Below are 17,426 nucleotides of genomic sequence, written 5' to 3' on the forward strand. Positions count from 1 at the left end.
TGTATGTGCCTTGAATTACACTGACTGGAGCTGAATAGTGATCGGCATCGAGAACATGGCTCCAATTTCCTTCAGAACCAGAATATCTCTGGTCAGTTACATCTTGTACTGAGAGCACTCAGCATTAAATGCTTTGAAACCTGACAATTCCTTGCATACACATTTCATTTTCACCATTGAAACCGCTTAATGAACTTTTCAATTATCGTAACTGTAATTAAGATCATATTGTCATCTCTGGCTAGTTCACTTTAGAGCTGTGTCAGGTCCCTTGAAGAAACAGTCCGTTCCATCAAAACAAAAACATGAGTCAGGCATCTGCTGCACTGATCTGTTTATGTAATTAATGCAAAACATGAAACCATCTAATTATCTCCCTGGAGTTTGACATCAGGTATAAATGTGGCGATCTTACAGTGTAGGTCAGATCGTTCTCAGAGCTCCTGGTAGAAATGCACGTATCACCAACAGACCTGGTGTTTTCCATTTACTATCCTGTCCTTGCAGCTATCGGGGTTCCAGGTAAAGTGTTGGAGGTAGTTATTCGTTACAGGAATCATTGCTTAGCTGTGTTACTGCTTTCATTTACCAGTAGCTGTTATGAATATCCTTTTTCCCTGTAACGTGTTAATTTCTCCACTGAAAGGGAAACATTCTTCCTTCCAATTGGTATAATTTCTCTCCTTCAACCTTATCATTTTGCCACTTTAATGCTATACATTCTCCATCTTAACAGCAACATTTTTCCCATTTACTGATATAATTTCTCGTCACGAATGATATAATTTCTCCCCTTCAGAAGTGTCATTTCTCACCATTACTGGCATAATTTCTGAACATTGCTCGTGCAATTTCTGCCACTTGCCACTTTTAGGGCATAATTGCTCCTCTTTAGCCGTATCAATTTCCCATTAACAAGTGTAATTTTTCCTGCTTAAAAGGATAATTTGGAGCTTCCAAATCCACACCTTTACTTGTGCTATTTCATGGTGTAAATGCAGTTCTATTATGTTCACTGTGGGTGAATTATCACACTGTTATCAGTGTGTAAATGTAGTTCGATTGTATTATTCACACGGTTACTATGGGTCGATTACCGCACTGCTATCACGGTGCAGATGTAATTCTGGTGCGTTATTGACACTGTTACCGTGGGTGAAATACCACACTGTTATCCCAGTGTAAACGTAGTGAAATTGTGTAATTGACATCGTTTCTGTGGGTACATTATCACACTGTTATCCCAGTGTAAATGTCGTTATATTATGTAATTGACATTGTTTCTGTGGATGAATTATCACACTGTTATCACGGTGTAAATGTAGTTATACTCTTATTATTTTCATAATTACTATCGATGAATTATCACACTGTTATCCCGGTGTAAATATAGTTCTACTCCATTATTTTCATCATTACTGTCGGTGAATTATCACACTGTTTTCTCAGTGTAAATGCAGTTCGATTGTGTTATTCACACTTTTGCTGCAGGACAACTGTCACGCTGTTATCACGGTGCACGTGGAGGTATATTGCTTTAATGGCAGTAACAGCAGATGTGTGATTTTCATAAATTATTACTGACTAAATTTATTCAACTTGTAAATAATGCTTGACTTCATTTAATTATTGAATTTATTGAAGAAACATTATTGTTGTGAACAGAAATATAAGCCATGTAACAAGTGGCCGTTCTATGAACGTATCCGCACTTACCCCAAACCTCACAGCAGAAGTGTGAATAACACAATAGAACAGCATTTACACTGAGAAAACAGTGTGATAATTCACCGACAGTAATGATGAAAATAATGGAGGAGAACCATATTTACACCGGGATAACAGTGTGATAATTCATCGATAGTAATTATGAAAATAATAAGAGTATAACTACAATAACACTAATCATTTTACAGTAATTCATCGGATGAGAGCCTGTTAGTTTCTTTGCGGATATAATCCTTTTTAAATGCAATTTCTGTTTCCTCCTTTCCTCTAAGTTTCCACTTTTATTGTTCGTTATTGCATTTTAAACCCTGTTAAATATATTCTCGACTATGTTACTGGCGTTATTTTTCTTGTCTGTTTGATGGCCCCGTGTTGGTTTCAATTGATTAACGATGCCTTTTTGTTCTCCATTATGTTTGGTTGTATTATTTTACATTATGATGATATTGACCTGTCTGATTTTTAATCCAGATGATTCATTGAAGCACAAAAACAAGTACCCAGAGGTTAAGCGATAAGTTTCTATTCAGGATCATGTGTCTAAGCTGTGAATCTCACAGAGAATTCTGTAAATCCGATGGTTTTGTTGGAGTTGGACCAGTGCATTTCCTGTTCTCTCTCGCTCACACACACATACTCTCCGACTTTCTCTCAGTCTCTCTGTCTCTATTACAGCTAACTTGGCAGTGATTGTGATCCTGTCCCGAGGAAGATGCGGTCTCTCCAAATGTATCACTTCCTATCTGGTGTCGATGGCAGTAACGGATCTCCTGGTCATGATCACCGCTGTGATATTAAACCGAATTGCTGGCATTTATTTCCCTTTCAGTTTCCTGTCCATCACACCGGTGTGCAGTCTCCGTATTGCCCTAAATTATGCGATCGTAGACTGTTCTGTCTGGTTAACAGTCGCTTTCACCTTTGATCGATTTTTGGCCATTTGTTGCCAGAAACTGAAGATAAAATACTGTACTGAGAAAACGGCAGCACGGGTTATAGGAATACTGGCTTTAGTGAGCTGTTTAAAATATACTTTCCTGTATTTTATATATAAACCTTTGTATATAATTAACAATATACCCTGGTTCTGCAGAATAAAATCAATATTCTATACGTCACCTGCATGGGTCGCATATCAGTGGATTCACCACATTTTAACCCCTTATCTCCCATTCATTCTAATTTTACTGCTCAATGCTCTGACCGTCAGACATATCCTCATGGCCAGTAAAGTCCGCAGGAGACTCCGAGCCCACAGCAATGGAGAGAAACAGAGTGACCCGGAGATGGAAAGCCGGAGGAAGTCCATTGTTTTGCTCTTCTGCATCTCGGGTAGTTTTATCCTGTTATATTTGCCATTTCTTATAAATTTCCTTTATATCCGAATTGCGAACATTAGTTATTTTTCTGGTTCCAATTTCAATGAATCAAATTTTATTCTGCAGGAAAGTGGCTATATGCTTCAGCTTTTGTGTTCTTGTGTCAATCCATTTATTTATGCAGGGACCCAGAGTAAATTCAGAGAGGAGTTAAAGAATGGAGTGAAATATCCACTGAGTCTAATTGTTAATTTGTTGAAATGATGAAAATAGTACAATGCTACATGATTCGAACGTTATATTCTATCCATTGCCGTTCTTGTCCATGTCACACACGGCCTCCCCTTCCAGAAAAATAGCCACTCGCTTTGAGATCCATTTCCATTGTGTGAATTTAAGAATGCATAAGCAACGCTGCAAAGCCACATAATTCAGTGCTGTAACATGTTCTTATTTGGTTTCCAGTTCTCTTCCCCGTGTCGACTCTAACTTCATACATTTGCATCAGCCCCAAGGGCCTAGAAGTTTCGCTACATTCCTATGGGAGACAGAGATTCTGACCTCTGATCTATTAATAGTTATCAAGTTTCACTGGGAAGTGAAGGGAAATCAATATGCCTGCTGGGAATGATTTGTGCCTTAAGGGTAGAATAGACTCTGAAACTGAATCATGTAATGCCCCATGCATTGCTCTCCAATCCAACAGCACCCCTCACAGACGCAGTCTTGTACCCATAAACATCAGAACAGAGGAAATGCTGGAGGAAAGAGACAGTTCACCTTCTACACTTTTCATTAACCAATTAGGTCAGCATCCCTGTTTCATCAAACAGAATAAAATCATTAGAACAAAAGTCCTCCCATTTTAAAAGGGATGCAAACAATAAATATCAGAAAAAGAAATTCATCAAATTAAATGAGGATATTATCTTCACTATTGACTATGCACTCCAGTCACTTTGCCTTCTACCATAGTAGCCCCAATTCCCATGATACAATGTTAATAGATTTTTCGACTAATCACAGCAATCGCAATAAACTAGCCTACAACAGAGCGAGATATGAAAAGAGTTAGACTCCAGTGGTGAAGAGCTTTAGGAACCATATTTCCAAATTCATCTGTTCCTCTCAAGCAATTCTACATTTACCGCATGTCATGTCTCAAATTTCTCACATACCGTCTCCCAAAATGCCATGCTGTGAATGAATTCTGCCTAATTTGAATGGTAAGAATCAATATTAACTGCTTTCACCTTAACTGTAGGGAATGTGCTCCATAGATCGACTGCTCAGTAAAATATTGTTTCAGTAGATTGGCTTTGAATTTACCTCATTCACTGTAGCTGTTACCTCTGGAAAACTTGTCGGGCTTACATCATCGAGTTCATTTTTGAATCTGGAAAATAGAAAGCGTACCACCCCGGCACCTTCCATTTTCCAATAAGGATTTGCTCAATATACATAATCGTTACTCACATTCCAATCTGCTACGAAGTCAATAAAAAAGAATGAAACCAGACGGACCACTTGGCATCGAACTGGGCACTGGAAATGACAACGGCAAATCCAGGCCTGTCGACCCTGCAAAGTCCTCCTTACTAACATCTGGGAGCTTGTGCCAAAGTTGGGAGTGCTGTCCCACAGACTAGTCAAGCAACAGCCTGACATAGTCATACTCACGGAATCATACCTGACAGGCAATGTCCCAGACAATGCCATTACAACCCCCGGGTATATCCTGACCCACCGGCAGAACAGACCGACCAGAGGTGGCGGCACAGTGGTATGCAGTAGGGAGGGAATTGCCCTGGGAGTCCTCAACATCGACTCCGGACCCCATTAAGTCTCATGGCATCAGATCAAACAAGGACAAGGAACCTCCTGCTGATTACCACCTATCGCCCTCCCTCAGCTGATGAGGCAGTACTCCACCATGTTGAACAGCACTTGGAGGAAGCATTGAGGGTGGCGAGGGCACAGAATGTACTCTGGGTGGGAGACTTCAATGTCCATCACCAAGAGTAGCTCGGTAGCACCACTACAGACCGAGCTGGCTGGGTCCCAGAGTACGTATCTGCTAGACTGGGTATGTGGCAGGTGGTGAGGGAACCAACAAGAGGGGAAAACATACTTGACTTCATCCTCACCAATCTGCCTGCCACAGAAGAATTTGTATTGGCAGGAGTGACCACCGCAAAATCGTTGTGGAGACGAAGACCTGCCGTCACACTGAGGATACCCTCCATCGTGTTGTGTGGCACTACCACCGTGCTAAATGGGATAGACTTCGAACAGATCTAGCAATGCAAAATTGGGCATCCATGAGGCACGATGGGCCATCAGCAGCAGCAGAATTGTACTCATCTACTATCTGGAACCTCATGGCCCAGCATATCCCCACTCTACCATTACCATCAAGCCAGGAGACCAACACTCGTTCAATGAAGAGTGTAAGATGGCATGCCAGGAGCAGCACCAGGCATACCTCAAGATGAGGTGACAACCTGGTGAAGATACAACCCAGGACTATCTGCGTGCCAAACTGCGTAAGCAGCATGCAATAGGCAGAGCTAAGCGATCCCATAACAAAAGGATCAGATCTAAGCTCTGCAGTCCTGCCACATACAGCCGTGAATGGTGGTGGACAATTAAACAACTAACTGGAGTAGGTGGCTCCACAAATATCCCCATCTTCAATGATAGGGGAGCCCAGCACATCAATGCAATAGATAAGGCTGAAGTATTTGCAACAATCTTCAGCCAGAAGTGCCGAGTGGGTGATCCTTCTTGACATCCTCTTGAAGTCCCCAGCATCACAGATGCCAGACTTCAGCAATTTGATTAATTCTGCGTGATATCAAGAAACAACTGAAGGCACTGGATACTGAAAAGTCCATGGCTCTGACAATATTCCGGCAATAGTAATGAAGACCTGTGCTCCAGAACTTGCTGCACCCCCAGCCAAGCTGTTCCAGCACAGCTACAACACTGGCATCTACCCTGCAATGTGGAAAATTGCCCAGGTATGTCCGGTACAGAAAAAGCAGGACAAGTCCAACCCGACCAATTACAGCCCCATCAGCCGACTCTCAACCATCAGTGACGTGATGGAAGGTATCATCAACAGTGCCATCAAGTGGCACTTGCTTTGCAATAACATACTCAGTGACCCTTAGTTTGAGTTCTGCCAGGGCCACTCAGCTCCTGACCTCATTACAGTCTTGGTTCAAACATGGACAAAAGAGCTGAATTCAAGAGGTGAGGTGAGAGTGACTGCCCTTGACATCAAGGCAGTATTTGACCGAGAATGGCATCAAGGAGCCCTAGCAAAACTAAGGTCAATGGGAATCGGGAGAAAACACTCCACTGACTGGAGTCATACCTAGTGGAAAGGAAAATGGTTGCGGTTGTTCGAGGTCAATCATCTGAGCTCCAGAACATCACTGCAGGAGTTCCTCAGGGTAGCGTTCTCGGCCTTACCATCTTCAGCTGCTTCATCAATGACCTTCCTTCAATCATAAGGTTAGAACTGGGGATGTTCGCTGATGATTGCACAATGTTCAGTGGAATTCGTTGCTCGCCAGATACTGAAGCAGTCCGTGTAGAAATGTAGCAAGTGCCTGGAACATATCCAGGCTTGGGCTGATAAGTGGCAAGTAACATTCGCGCCACACAAGTGCCAGGCAATGACCATCTGCAACAAGAGAGAATCTCACCATCTGCCCTTGAAATTCAACGGCAGTACCATCGCTGAATCCCCAAATATCAACATCCTAGGGGCTACCATTGACCAGACACTGAACTGGAGTTGCCATATAATTACCGTGGCTGCAAGAGCAGGTCAGAGGCTTGGAATCCTGCAGTGCATAACTCACATCCTGACTCCCCAAAGCCTGTCCACCATCTAAAAGGCACAAGTCAGGAGTGTGATGGAATATTCTCCACTTGCCTGGATGGGTGCAGCTCCATCAACATTCAAGAAGCTCGACACCATCCAGAACAAAGCAGCCCTTTTGATTGGCATCCCATCTGCAAACATTCACTCCCTCCACCACCGACGCACAGTGGCAGCAGTGTGTACCATCTACAAGATGCACTGCAGCAACGCAGCGAGGATCCATGGACAGCACCTTCCAATCCCGCGACCTCTACAACTGGAACAACAAGGGCAGAAAATGCATGGCAGCACCACCACCTGCAAGTTCCCCTTCAAATCACACACCATCCTGACTTGGAACTATATCGCCATGCCTTCACTGTCACTGGGTCAAAATCCTGGAATTCACTTCCTATCAGCACTGCGGGTGCACCTACCCCACATGGACTGCTGCAGTTCAAGAAGGCAGCTCACCATCACCTTCTCAAGGGCAATTAGGGATGGGCAATAAATGCTGCCCTGGCCAACGACGTCCACATCCCATGAATGAATTTTTTTTTTAAAAACTATTCCGCCCCCTTAATCATTCTGTTTACTTGCGTATATTCAATAGCTGCAACATCCTATAGTGTCCAGAACTGTAGAAAGCAATCTAAGTGAGGTTGCACCAATGATTTATAAAGTCACATGTGTATCTCACTATATCGGCTCAATATTGTTCTTTATTTAAATCCCAATATCTAATTTGCTTTGCTCAATGTTGTGCTATCTTCAATGTATTGTCAATCAAAAACACAGCTCTCTTTCGATTTTTCATGCAAACTAATTTCTTTTCTTTGAAGTGATTGCCCATTTTTGGATTTCTTCTCTCCATGTGACGTAGTTTCCATTTCTCGACATTAAATGTCATCTGTCGCCTGTCTGCCATTTTTAAGTAATTTAATCTTCCCTTAGCTTATCCCTTCAGATTTGCAGTATACCATCTGCATCAGCTTTATTTCACCTGCAAAGGTAGTCGTTGTCTTGTAACTCCTCATTTCCGATCACTTAAAAAGCTATTAAACTAATGAGATCCGAAACAAATAAAAGCAAAATACTGCAGATGCTGGAAATCTGAAATAAAAAACAAGAAATACTGGAAATACTCAGCAGGTTTGGCAGCATCTGTGCAGAGAGAAGCAGAGTTAACGTTCCAGGTCAGTGACCCTTCTTCAGAACTGGCAAATATTAGAAATGTGAAAGGTTATAAGCAAGTAAAGCGGGGGTGTGGCAAGAGATAACAAAAGCAAAGGTGTAGATAGGACAAGGTCACAGAATAGCTGACCAGAAGGTCATGGAGCAAAGGCAAGCAACATGTTAATGGTGTGTTGAAAGACAAAGCATTCGTACAGATAGGATGTTAACAGACTGAAAATTGAACAGCCGCAAGTACAAACATGAAAAAAAACACTGGGTAAGAAAACTGTACAAACTAAGATGAAATATAATAAAACAAGCAGAAAAAAATGTATAAAAAAGAAAAAAGAAAAAAATAACTAAAAATAAAAGTAAAATGGGGGGGGGGCGGATTGTTGGCCGTCATGCTTTGAAATTATTGAACTCAATATTCAGTCTAATCGGCGAATGAGTTGCTGTTCCTCATCCTTGCATTGATGTTCACTGGAATACTGCAGCAAAACCAGGACAGAGATGTGACATTGAGAGCAGGGAGGAGTGTTGAAATGGCAAGCAACTGGAAGTTCGGGGTCCTGCTTTCGGACTGAGTGGATGTGTTCTGCAAAGCAGTCACCCAGTCTGTGTTACATCTCCCCACAGTAGAGGAGACCACATTGTGAGCAGCGAATACAGTATACTACAATGAAAGAAGTGCAAGTAAATCGCTGCTTCATCTGAAAGGAGAGTTTGCGGCCTCGGATAGTAAGGAGAGAGGAGATAAATGGGCAGTTATTACACCTTCTGTGATTGCATGGGAAGGTGCCATGGGAAGCGGACGATGTGGTGGGGGTAATGGAGGAGTGGACCAGGGTGTCGTGGAGGGAATGATCCCTTTGGAATGCTGACAGGGGAAGGGAGGGGAAGACGTGTTTGGTAGTGGCATCCCGCTGCAGGAGGCAGAAATGGCGGAGGATGATCCTTTGCATATGGAGGCTGATGGGGTGGAAAGTGATGGCAAGGGGAACCCTGTCGCATTTCTGGGAGGGAGGGGAAGGGGTGAGGGTACAGGTGTGGGAAATGGGCCGGACACGGTTGAGGACGCTGTCAACCACAGTGGTGGGGGGGGGGGGGGGAATCCTCGGTTGAGGAAAAAGGAAGACATATCAGAAGCACCATCATGGAAGGTGGCATCATCAGAGCAGATGCGTCGGTGACGGAGAAACTGGGAGAATGGAATGGGGCCCTTACAGGAGGCAGGATGTGAAGACGTGTAGTCGAGGTAGCTGTGGGAGTTGGTGGGCTTATAGTGGATATTAGGAGACAGCCTATCCCCAGAGATGGAAACAGAGAGGTCGAGGAAGGGAAGGGAAGTGTCAGAGATGGACCATGTAAAGGTGAGAGAAGGGTGGAAATTAGAAGCAAAGTTGATAAAGTTTTCCAGTTCTGGGCAGGAGCACCAATACAGTCATCAATGTACTGGAAAAAGAGTTGGGGGAGGGGAGCATTTCCATTTCTTGTTTTTATTTGAGGTCCTAAACAAATCTCTGTGGGACCCACTGGCAACATTTCCCCAGATCAATGACAATGCCGATATCACGAGCCTTTGGGGATTATCGATCAATCAATTACAAATCGATTTTAAAATATTTTAACAGATCCCCACTTTATTTATTTACAGTCTCATTCTTTCCAGAGCAGGTTTACACATAAGTGCAGCACACCCATCGCCTTAACCTTATCAAGATCCTCTGTCACACGCTCGAAGAAAACGAGTGAACTATGTCGGCAAATGTATCCCATTCATGAAAACATATTTTGAGATTATATTTCTTTCCAGATGCTCCATGAATTACCTTTAATAAGGGTTTCCACAGTTTTACCCAAACATTAAAAAAGGCTTAGATCTGCTTTTCACTCCCCAGACACCTCGCCACTGTTCAATAATTGCTTCTAGATTTATGACGATTATCAATATGCCCCTATTTCCAAAGGATACTGGGATGCATCTCGTCCATTCCCCAACATGGTTTCATCTTCAGTTTCCACAGCTGTTCGACAACCATGCTGGTGGGTATGCGAATCGTGTCACAACTGACTCTGAAAGGTCCTCTAGTTCCCATTTCCTGATAAAATCTATTATCTGTCCGCTCCTTGGAAAAAACTGAGGCAAAATAGTATTTAGGTTGTTTTCAGCCTGTGTTGCTTCATTCCATCCAGTGTTTCAGTTTTTCTCTGAATGTTACTAAAAAAAACAATTACCGACCTTTTCTTTGCTTGCTACATTCATTTTTTCATTGCTACCTCTCTGTTTTTTTTTACACTCTAGGCTTCCCTTTGATATTGAATTCATCTTGATTATGTTGCACTTTCTTTAATGTTCTTACATTTTTTTTCTTCCTTGGTACTTCTGGCAGCATAACTTTTAAGGTGATGGTAGCACAAAATGCTTCCCAGCATATCAAGGGGCAGTCATTAGAGAGTGGTATATCTGTTGATGAAAACGCAACTTGTTTAATCATAACAGACAATTAGAGAATTGATGCTAAATTGCTGTCAACCACATATTGATGAATAATGTAAATTCATTAAATGCTTACCTTAAATTTAGGCAATATGTGATTAGTTTGAATTTGACTTCACAAAAGTGGAGAAACTTGCCAGTGGCATGGTAAAGGATGGCTTTAGTTCTGCAATCGCTGGTTCCCCTCCCTCTCCTCCCCTGAAAATGCTGACTCTGACTGGGTTCAATTCTGCACTCACTGGTGTTACAACCGAGGTGGGAGGAGAGCACTGTTAATCCAATCCCAACTCTCCACAGGTCACAACATTTATTTAATGTTTCCCACTTACCGAAATTCTATTTTTCCACCAGTATAAAGAACACCAACGATAAACAGCAATATCAGTTTATTATAAAACAGGTTTTAAGAAATAATGAAGTAAAACATACATACAAATGTATGGAAGAAGTCCTTTGGTTTGGCGAGGTGTCCCAAAGATAAATAGGGGGCTGTCAATGGGATCTTCGTCGAACAGTTCTTTCCAGGCAATGTTGATGATTAGTCTGAGTCAGCTTTCCAAGAGATGCAGCACAGAAAGCTCCAGTCAGGCTTTGCAGCAGGAAGCAGCAGCAAAGATTTTGTTTAGGTCTTATAGCTGTAATGTAGCAGTAAAGGATTATTCAAATACAGTAAGAAATAGTAAACACTTGATGCAGGAATTCTTTTCAAGAGGGAACGATATCAGCTGTCTTCTCCTGGCAAGTACACAGCAACTGACTTTTTGTAACTGTTCAAAATGAAACCAGAACTATTCAGATGCAAGTCCTGTGACATCTATAAATCTTGGCCTTTCACACCTTTGCAAACATTTTTCAAAGTCACATGCACAACGCCTGCTGGGTTATTTGGACACAGGCGCATTCCAGTCTATTTAAATTTCACTCAGTTGCAAACACTCTGTTGACCTTCCTCTTCACAGCAAAAACACAATGTTTAGCAATCTCCTGTTGAATCAGTGTCCAGAATTCAAATATAAGTTATTGAAAACATGTTTTACAAAATAAACAGAAGAAATCTCGTATAACTGGTTCCTCTTCCTCTCCTCTCCTGAATATGCTGACTGACTGGGTTCAGCTCGACATTCCCTTATTCCTCACCCTCTCCTGTCCTGACGGAGCTGACTCTGTCTGGGCTCTGTGATACACTCACTGATTCCCCATTCTCTCCTCTCTTGAATGTGCTAACTCTAAATGGGTTCTGTTGTACATTCACTTGTTTCTCTTGTTTCTCTTGCTCTCCTCTCTTGAAGGTGCTGTCTCTAGCTTGGCTCAGTTCTGCACTCACTGGTGCGCCCCTCTTCCTCCTCTTTGGAAGGTGCTGACTGTGATTGGGTTCAGTTGTACTATTTCCACGCCAGCTCCTCCACTGAAGGCTTTGACACATAAAAGGAAACAATAGCAAAGGAGGAGGCCATTCATCCCTCTATCCTGTTCTTCCATTCAATCAGATTGTTTATGATCCGTATATTATCTTCAGGTACCTTCATTCAGTGACCATTGATAGCTTTGTCTAACGAAAGTCTATCACTTTGTTTGGAAATGTTCAACAGACGCCACCCCCCACCACCAACCCCCCCACACCCCCCCACCCCCACCCCCCATCCCCGGCCCATCTCAACAGCTTTTTACAGGAGTAGATTACATTAGAGGTAATTATGTTAATAGCCGAGTAATCCTGATGATCTAATGATCTAAAGACATGACTTCAAATTCCGCCAGTGAAGCTAGGGAATTAAAACTGAATTAAGAAAATAAGGCTGGATTAAAATAAACACAAAACTATGGGAATGTCATTTTAAAAAACTGGTTCAATAATGTCCTTCAGGAGAGGAAATCTGGCTTCCTTAACCAGTCGGGCCTATATGTGACTCCAAATTGTAATGCAGTTAACACTTCACTCACCTCTGAAATGGCCCAGCAAGACATTCACTTGTGCCACATTTCAAGTGAAAGCATAATGAGAATAAAACCGGACGGTTCACTGAGCTTCAACCTGGCCTCGGATTCGGGCATGACAACATCAAGCATAAAAAGCAGGGCTACGGGGAGAGGGCAGGAAGGGGAATAGCTGAGTAGCTCTTGCGGACAGACTACACAGACAAGACAGACAGAATGACCTCTTTCTATATTGTAAAGGCTCCAGGGTTCCATGCTTCTATTATTCTTCACTGACACCTGCGGACTGATAGCAAAGTTGGGAAATCTGTCTCACAGTCTGGCCACAGCAGCACAATGTTATACAACTGGGAGCAATTGGCCCTGGGAGTCCATAACAGTAACACTGGATGCCTCAAGTCGTCTGGAATCAGGTCACACTTAGAGTCATAGAGTCATAAAGAGATACAGCACAGAAACAGGCCCTTCGGCCCAACGAGTCCGTGCTGACCATCAACCACCCATTTATACTAATCCTACATTAATCTCATTTTTCCTCTCACATCCCCACCTTCCCTCAATTCTCCTACCACCTACCTACATGAGGGACAATTTTTACAACGACCAATTTATCAATCTGCCCGCAAGTCTTTGGCATGTGGGAGGAAATCGGAGCAGCCGGAGGAAACCCATGTGGTCACAGGGAGAACTTGCAAACTCCACACGGGCAGTACCCAGAACCAAACCCAGGTCGCTGGAGCTGTGAGGCTGCAGTGCTTGGAAATGAAAAATTCGTGCTTATTACTGTCCTCCCTGACCTGATGAATCGGTACTCCTCCACGTTGTGCACCAGTCGGAACAAGCACTGAATGTAGCAAGAGAACAAAATCTACTTCATATGGGGGAATTTCAGTGCCTATCACCAATAGTGGCTCAGTAGTAACAATACTGGCTGAGTCCTGAAGGGCATAGCTGCCACACTGGACCTGTGGCAGGTGTCGAGTTAACTGACAAGAGAGAAAAACGTGCTTGGCCTCGTCCTCAGAAATCCAGCTCCTGTAGATGCATCTGTCCATGCTAATATTGATTTGAGTGATGACAGCACAATCTTTGTTGAGACATTGTCCTGTCTCCATCCTATTGTGCAACACTGCCACCTTGCTAAATTATGCAGAGCGAGCAGGTCAAATTGAGCATCTATGAGGCCACGTGGGCCATCGGTAAGAGACGAATATTATTGCACCACAATTTGACACCTCATAGTCTGGTATATCCCTCATGCTATACTACCATGAAGATAAAGAAGTAATACTAGTTAAATGAGGAGTGTAGCAGAGCATGCCAGGAGCATCACATGGCGCACCTGAACATGAAATGCCAACCTGCTGAAACAACAACACATGATGGCATGCATGCCGAACAACAAAAGCTGTATGCTATTGATCGTGCTAAGCAATCTGACAACCAACAAATCAAATTTCTGTAGTTGTCATATCCAACACTGATCGTGGTGGAAAATTAAACAACTAACGGTAGGGGGAGGCTCCATGAACATTCCTATCCGAAGTGATGGCGAAGGCCTGCACGTCGTTGCAAAATAAAAGGCTGGAGCATTTGCAACTATCATCAGCTAGAAATGCTGAGAGAATGATCCATCTTGCCCTCCTCCTGAGGTTCTCACCATCACAGATGCCAGGCTGCAGCCAAATTAATTCACACCACACGATATCAACAAATCAGTCCGCAAGCAGGACCCTGAGCTTCCGGTTGCTTGCCATTTCAACACTCCCCCCTGCTCTCATGCTCACATCTCTGTCCTGGGATTGCTGCAGTGTTCCAGTGAGCCTCTTTACATCCTCCTCACTGCTCACATTCCACACCGCACTCCCATCCCCACCCCCTCACTACCACCACCCCTCGGCCCCCAGCTTTGTGCCATCTGCAAACTTGGAAATGTTACATTTAGTTCCTTTGCCCAAGTCATTAATATGTATTGTTGAGCAAATGAGGCCGAAGCACTGATCCCTTCGGTACCCCACTAGTCACTGCCTGCCACCCGGAAAAATACCCATTTATTCCTACTCTCTGTTTCCTGTCTGTCAACCAGTTCTCAATCCATGCCAGTCTATTACCCCCAATCCCATGTGCTTTAACTTTACACACTAACCTCTTATGTGGAACCTTGTCAGAAGCCGGCTGAAAATCCAAATATACCACATCCACTGGTTCTCCCTTATCTATTCTACTAATTACACCATCAAAGAACTCCAGTAGAGTTGTTAAGCATGAATTTCCTTTTGTAAACCCACGCTGACTCTGTCCAATCCCGATTATGCTTTCCAGGTGTTCTGCTATCACATTCTTTACAATAGACTCTGGCATTTTCCCCAGTACAGTTGCAGGGCTAACTGGTCTGCAATGCCCTGTTGTTTTACTCTCTCTCCTTTTTTAGGTAGTGGGGTTATTTTCTCCGCCCTCCAATTTGGAGGAACTGCTCCAGAATCTAGGGAATTTTGGAAGATGACCATCAATGTATCCAATATATTCAGTGCCACTTCATTTAATACTCTGGGATGTCGGTCATCAGGCCCTTGCGATTTGTCAGCCTTTAACCCCATTAATTTCCCTAGCAATGTTTTTTTTACGAATACTGATTTCCTTCAGTTCCTTCCTCTCATTAGACCCTTGATTCCCTAACATTTCAGGGACGTTATTTGTGTCCTCCTTTATGAAGACAGAACAAAAGTATCTGTTTAATTGTCCTGCCGTTTCTTTGTTCCCCATTATAAGTTCCCCGTTTCTGACTGTTAGGGGGCTGCATTTTTCTTCACTAATCTTTTTCTCTTCACATATTTATAGAAGCTGTTAGAGTCAGTTTTTATATTCCGCACAAGTTTACTCTCATAGTCTATTTCCCCCGTTTAATCAACCTCTTTGTCCTCCTTAGCTGAATTTTGAACTACTCCCAATCCTCAGACTTGCTGCTTTTTCTGTCAATTTTATAGGCCTCCTCTTTAGATCTAATACCATCCCTAATTTCTTTGGTAAGCCACGGTTGAGCCACATTTTCGGGTTTATTTTTGCATCAGAGGGGAATGAATGATTTATTGTAATTAATGTACAGGTTCTTTAAATATTATCCGTTGCCTATCCACTGTCAACCCTTTTAGGAAAGTTCCCCAATCTCCCATAAACAACTCGCGCCTCACATCTTTGTAGTTTCCTTTATTTAGATTCAGAACCTTAGTTTCGGATTCAGCTACTTCGCTCTCCATCTTAATAAAGAATTCTATCATGTTATTGTCGCCCCTCCCCAAGGGACCCCGCACAACAAGATTGTTCATTAATCCTTTCCCATTGCACAATACACAGTCTAGGATCGCCTGTTCTCCAGTTGGTTCCTCAATGCATTGGTCTAAAAAACTGTTACGTACTCACTCCAGGAAATCCTCCACAGTATTATTGTTTATTTGGTTTGACCAATCTGTATGTAGATTAAATTCTCCCATGATTACAGTTGTACTCTTATTGCATGCGCCTCTAATTTCCTGTTTAATGCAATCCCTTGCATCTCCACTACTGTTTGGGGGCCTCTCGACAACCCCCACCCACGTGTCCTGCCCCTTGGTGTTTCTTAGCTCCACCCATACAGATTCCACATCATGATTTTCCAAGCCAATATCCTTCTGCACTACTGCATTGGTTTCCTCCTTCACTAACAATGCTACCCCACCTCCTTTCCCTTTTTGACTCTCCTTCCTAAATATTGAATACCCCTGGATATACAAGGATTTTGATGACTCACTAGATAGCTTAGCTTTCTGCTGCAATAGTCAATACCGATTGAACGTAACTACTTCCACCTTATTGACTGCGAACTGCCACTGCTGGCTGCTTCTTATTTAACAAGGCTATTGACCTAACCAGCAGGTTTAAAGCCTCATTCTTATTATAAAATTTATACTGGACTAAAACTTACCAGAACTTACCACGTGCACCAAATTTCCAAATTCACTCTGGAAAATATCTCTCATTCAGACAAACCGTCTCTTCTCAACTGCGGCCCCTCACTGACCTTTGTGTAGGTTATACAAAATCGAGTTGACCTGTCAGTTTTAGGGACTAGAACTATTGGTGAGCTCAAGTTGCTTTGTCTAGATTCGATCAAGTAGTTTTCCTGTAGATATAGGATTTCTGCTTTCACTTGGGACTGTTTTAAAGGAATGGTTCCCCCTATATCCACATCATGTGTGGCTAAGTTTGTCCGTCCAGGCTTATCACTGTAGACTCTTTTAAATGTGTGAAAAATCTGGTTACGTCTTCACGTTGCTTCGCCTCTAAGTGCAAAAGCATGTTGTCTAAACTTTCGAGCCAATCTGCATTTGGCAATCTAATAGTTGGAGGATCAATTTGAGAATTGACTGTGCCTCCTTCTGCCTCATCCTCATTATCCTTTTCGTCCACAGTAGTTCCGATTTCCTGACATACCTGTACTAGCCTATTCTCCTCCCTGCGATAATATTGCTTTAACATATTGATGTGACACAACTGCTTCTGCTTCTGGCAATCAGGTATGTCAACTCAAGTCACCTACCTTACCCACTCCTTTAATCATTCTATACGGGCCACTGAACCGTGATTTTAATGGTTCCCCTGTAACGGCAACAATACCAATACTTCACCCCCTGGTTGAAAATTGCCGGTTTTTGCATTCTTCTCTGCCCTTTATTTTCATATTGACTTGGGATGCATTAAGGTGTTCCTTAGCCACACCACAAGCTTTCACAAGCCTTTCCTGAAACATAGATACATAGTCCAGTATCGAAGATTCATTCTTTTGTTCCAAGAATCTGTCTTTTATGAGTTTTAGAGGACCTCTTACCTCGTGTCCATAAACCAGTCCGAAAGGACT

The 17,426-nt window shown here is 42.8% G+C and overlaps 1 protein-coding gene across 1 annotated transcript; it reads left to right on the forward strand.

Moving 5' to 3' along the window:
* Positions 1-452: 452 nt before the first annotated feature.
* Positions 453-3,311, forward strand: LOC137348866 (probable G-protein coupled receptor 139). Its single transcript, XM_068014099.1, has 2 exons — positions 453-522; positions 2,404-3,311. The coding sequence occupies exons 1-2, from the start codon at positions 453-455 to the stop codon at positions 3,309-3,311; spliced, it is 978 nt and encodes a 325-aa protein (XP_067870200.1).
* The last annotated feature ends 14,115 nt before the right edge of the window (positions 3,312-17,426 follow it).

Source organism: Heterodontus francisci, chromosome 34 (assembly GCF_036365525.1).
Source record: "Heterodontus francisci isolate sHetFra1 chromosome 34, sHetFra1.hap1, whole genome shotgun sequence".
In the NCBI taxonomy this organism is placed as follows: domain Eukaryota; kingdom Metazoa; phylum Chordata; class Chondrichthyes; order Heterodontiformes; family Heterodontidae; genus Heterodontus; species Heterodontus francisci.

What these genes read in the sequence shown, in the direction of transcription:
- LOC137348866 (XM_068014099.1), top strand. Translation starts at nt 453, where the DNA reads ATGCACGTATCACCAACAGACCTGGTGTTTTCCATTTACTATCCTGTC. An exon ending in TGCAGCTATCGGGGTTCCAG is followed by an intron (nt 523 to 2,403) that starts GTAAAGTGTTGG and finishes TCTCTATTACAG; the next exon opens with CTAACTTGGCAGTGATTGTG.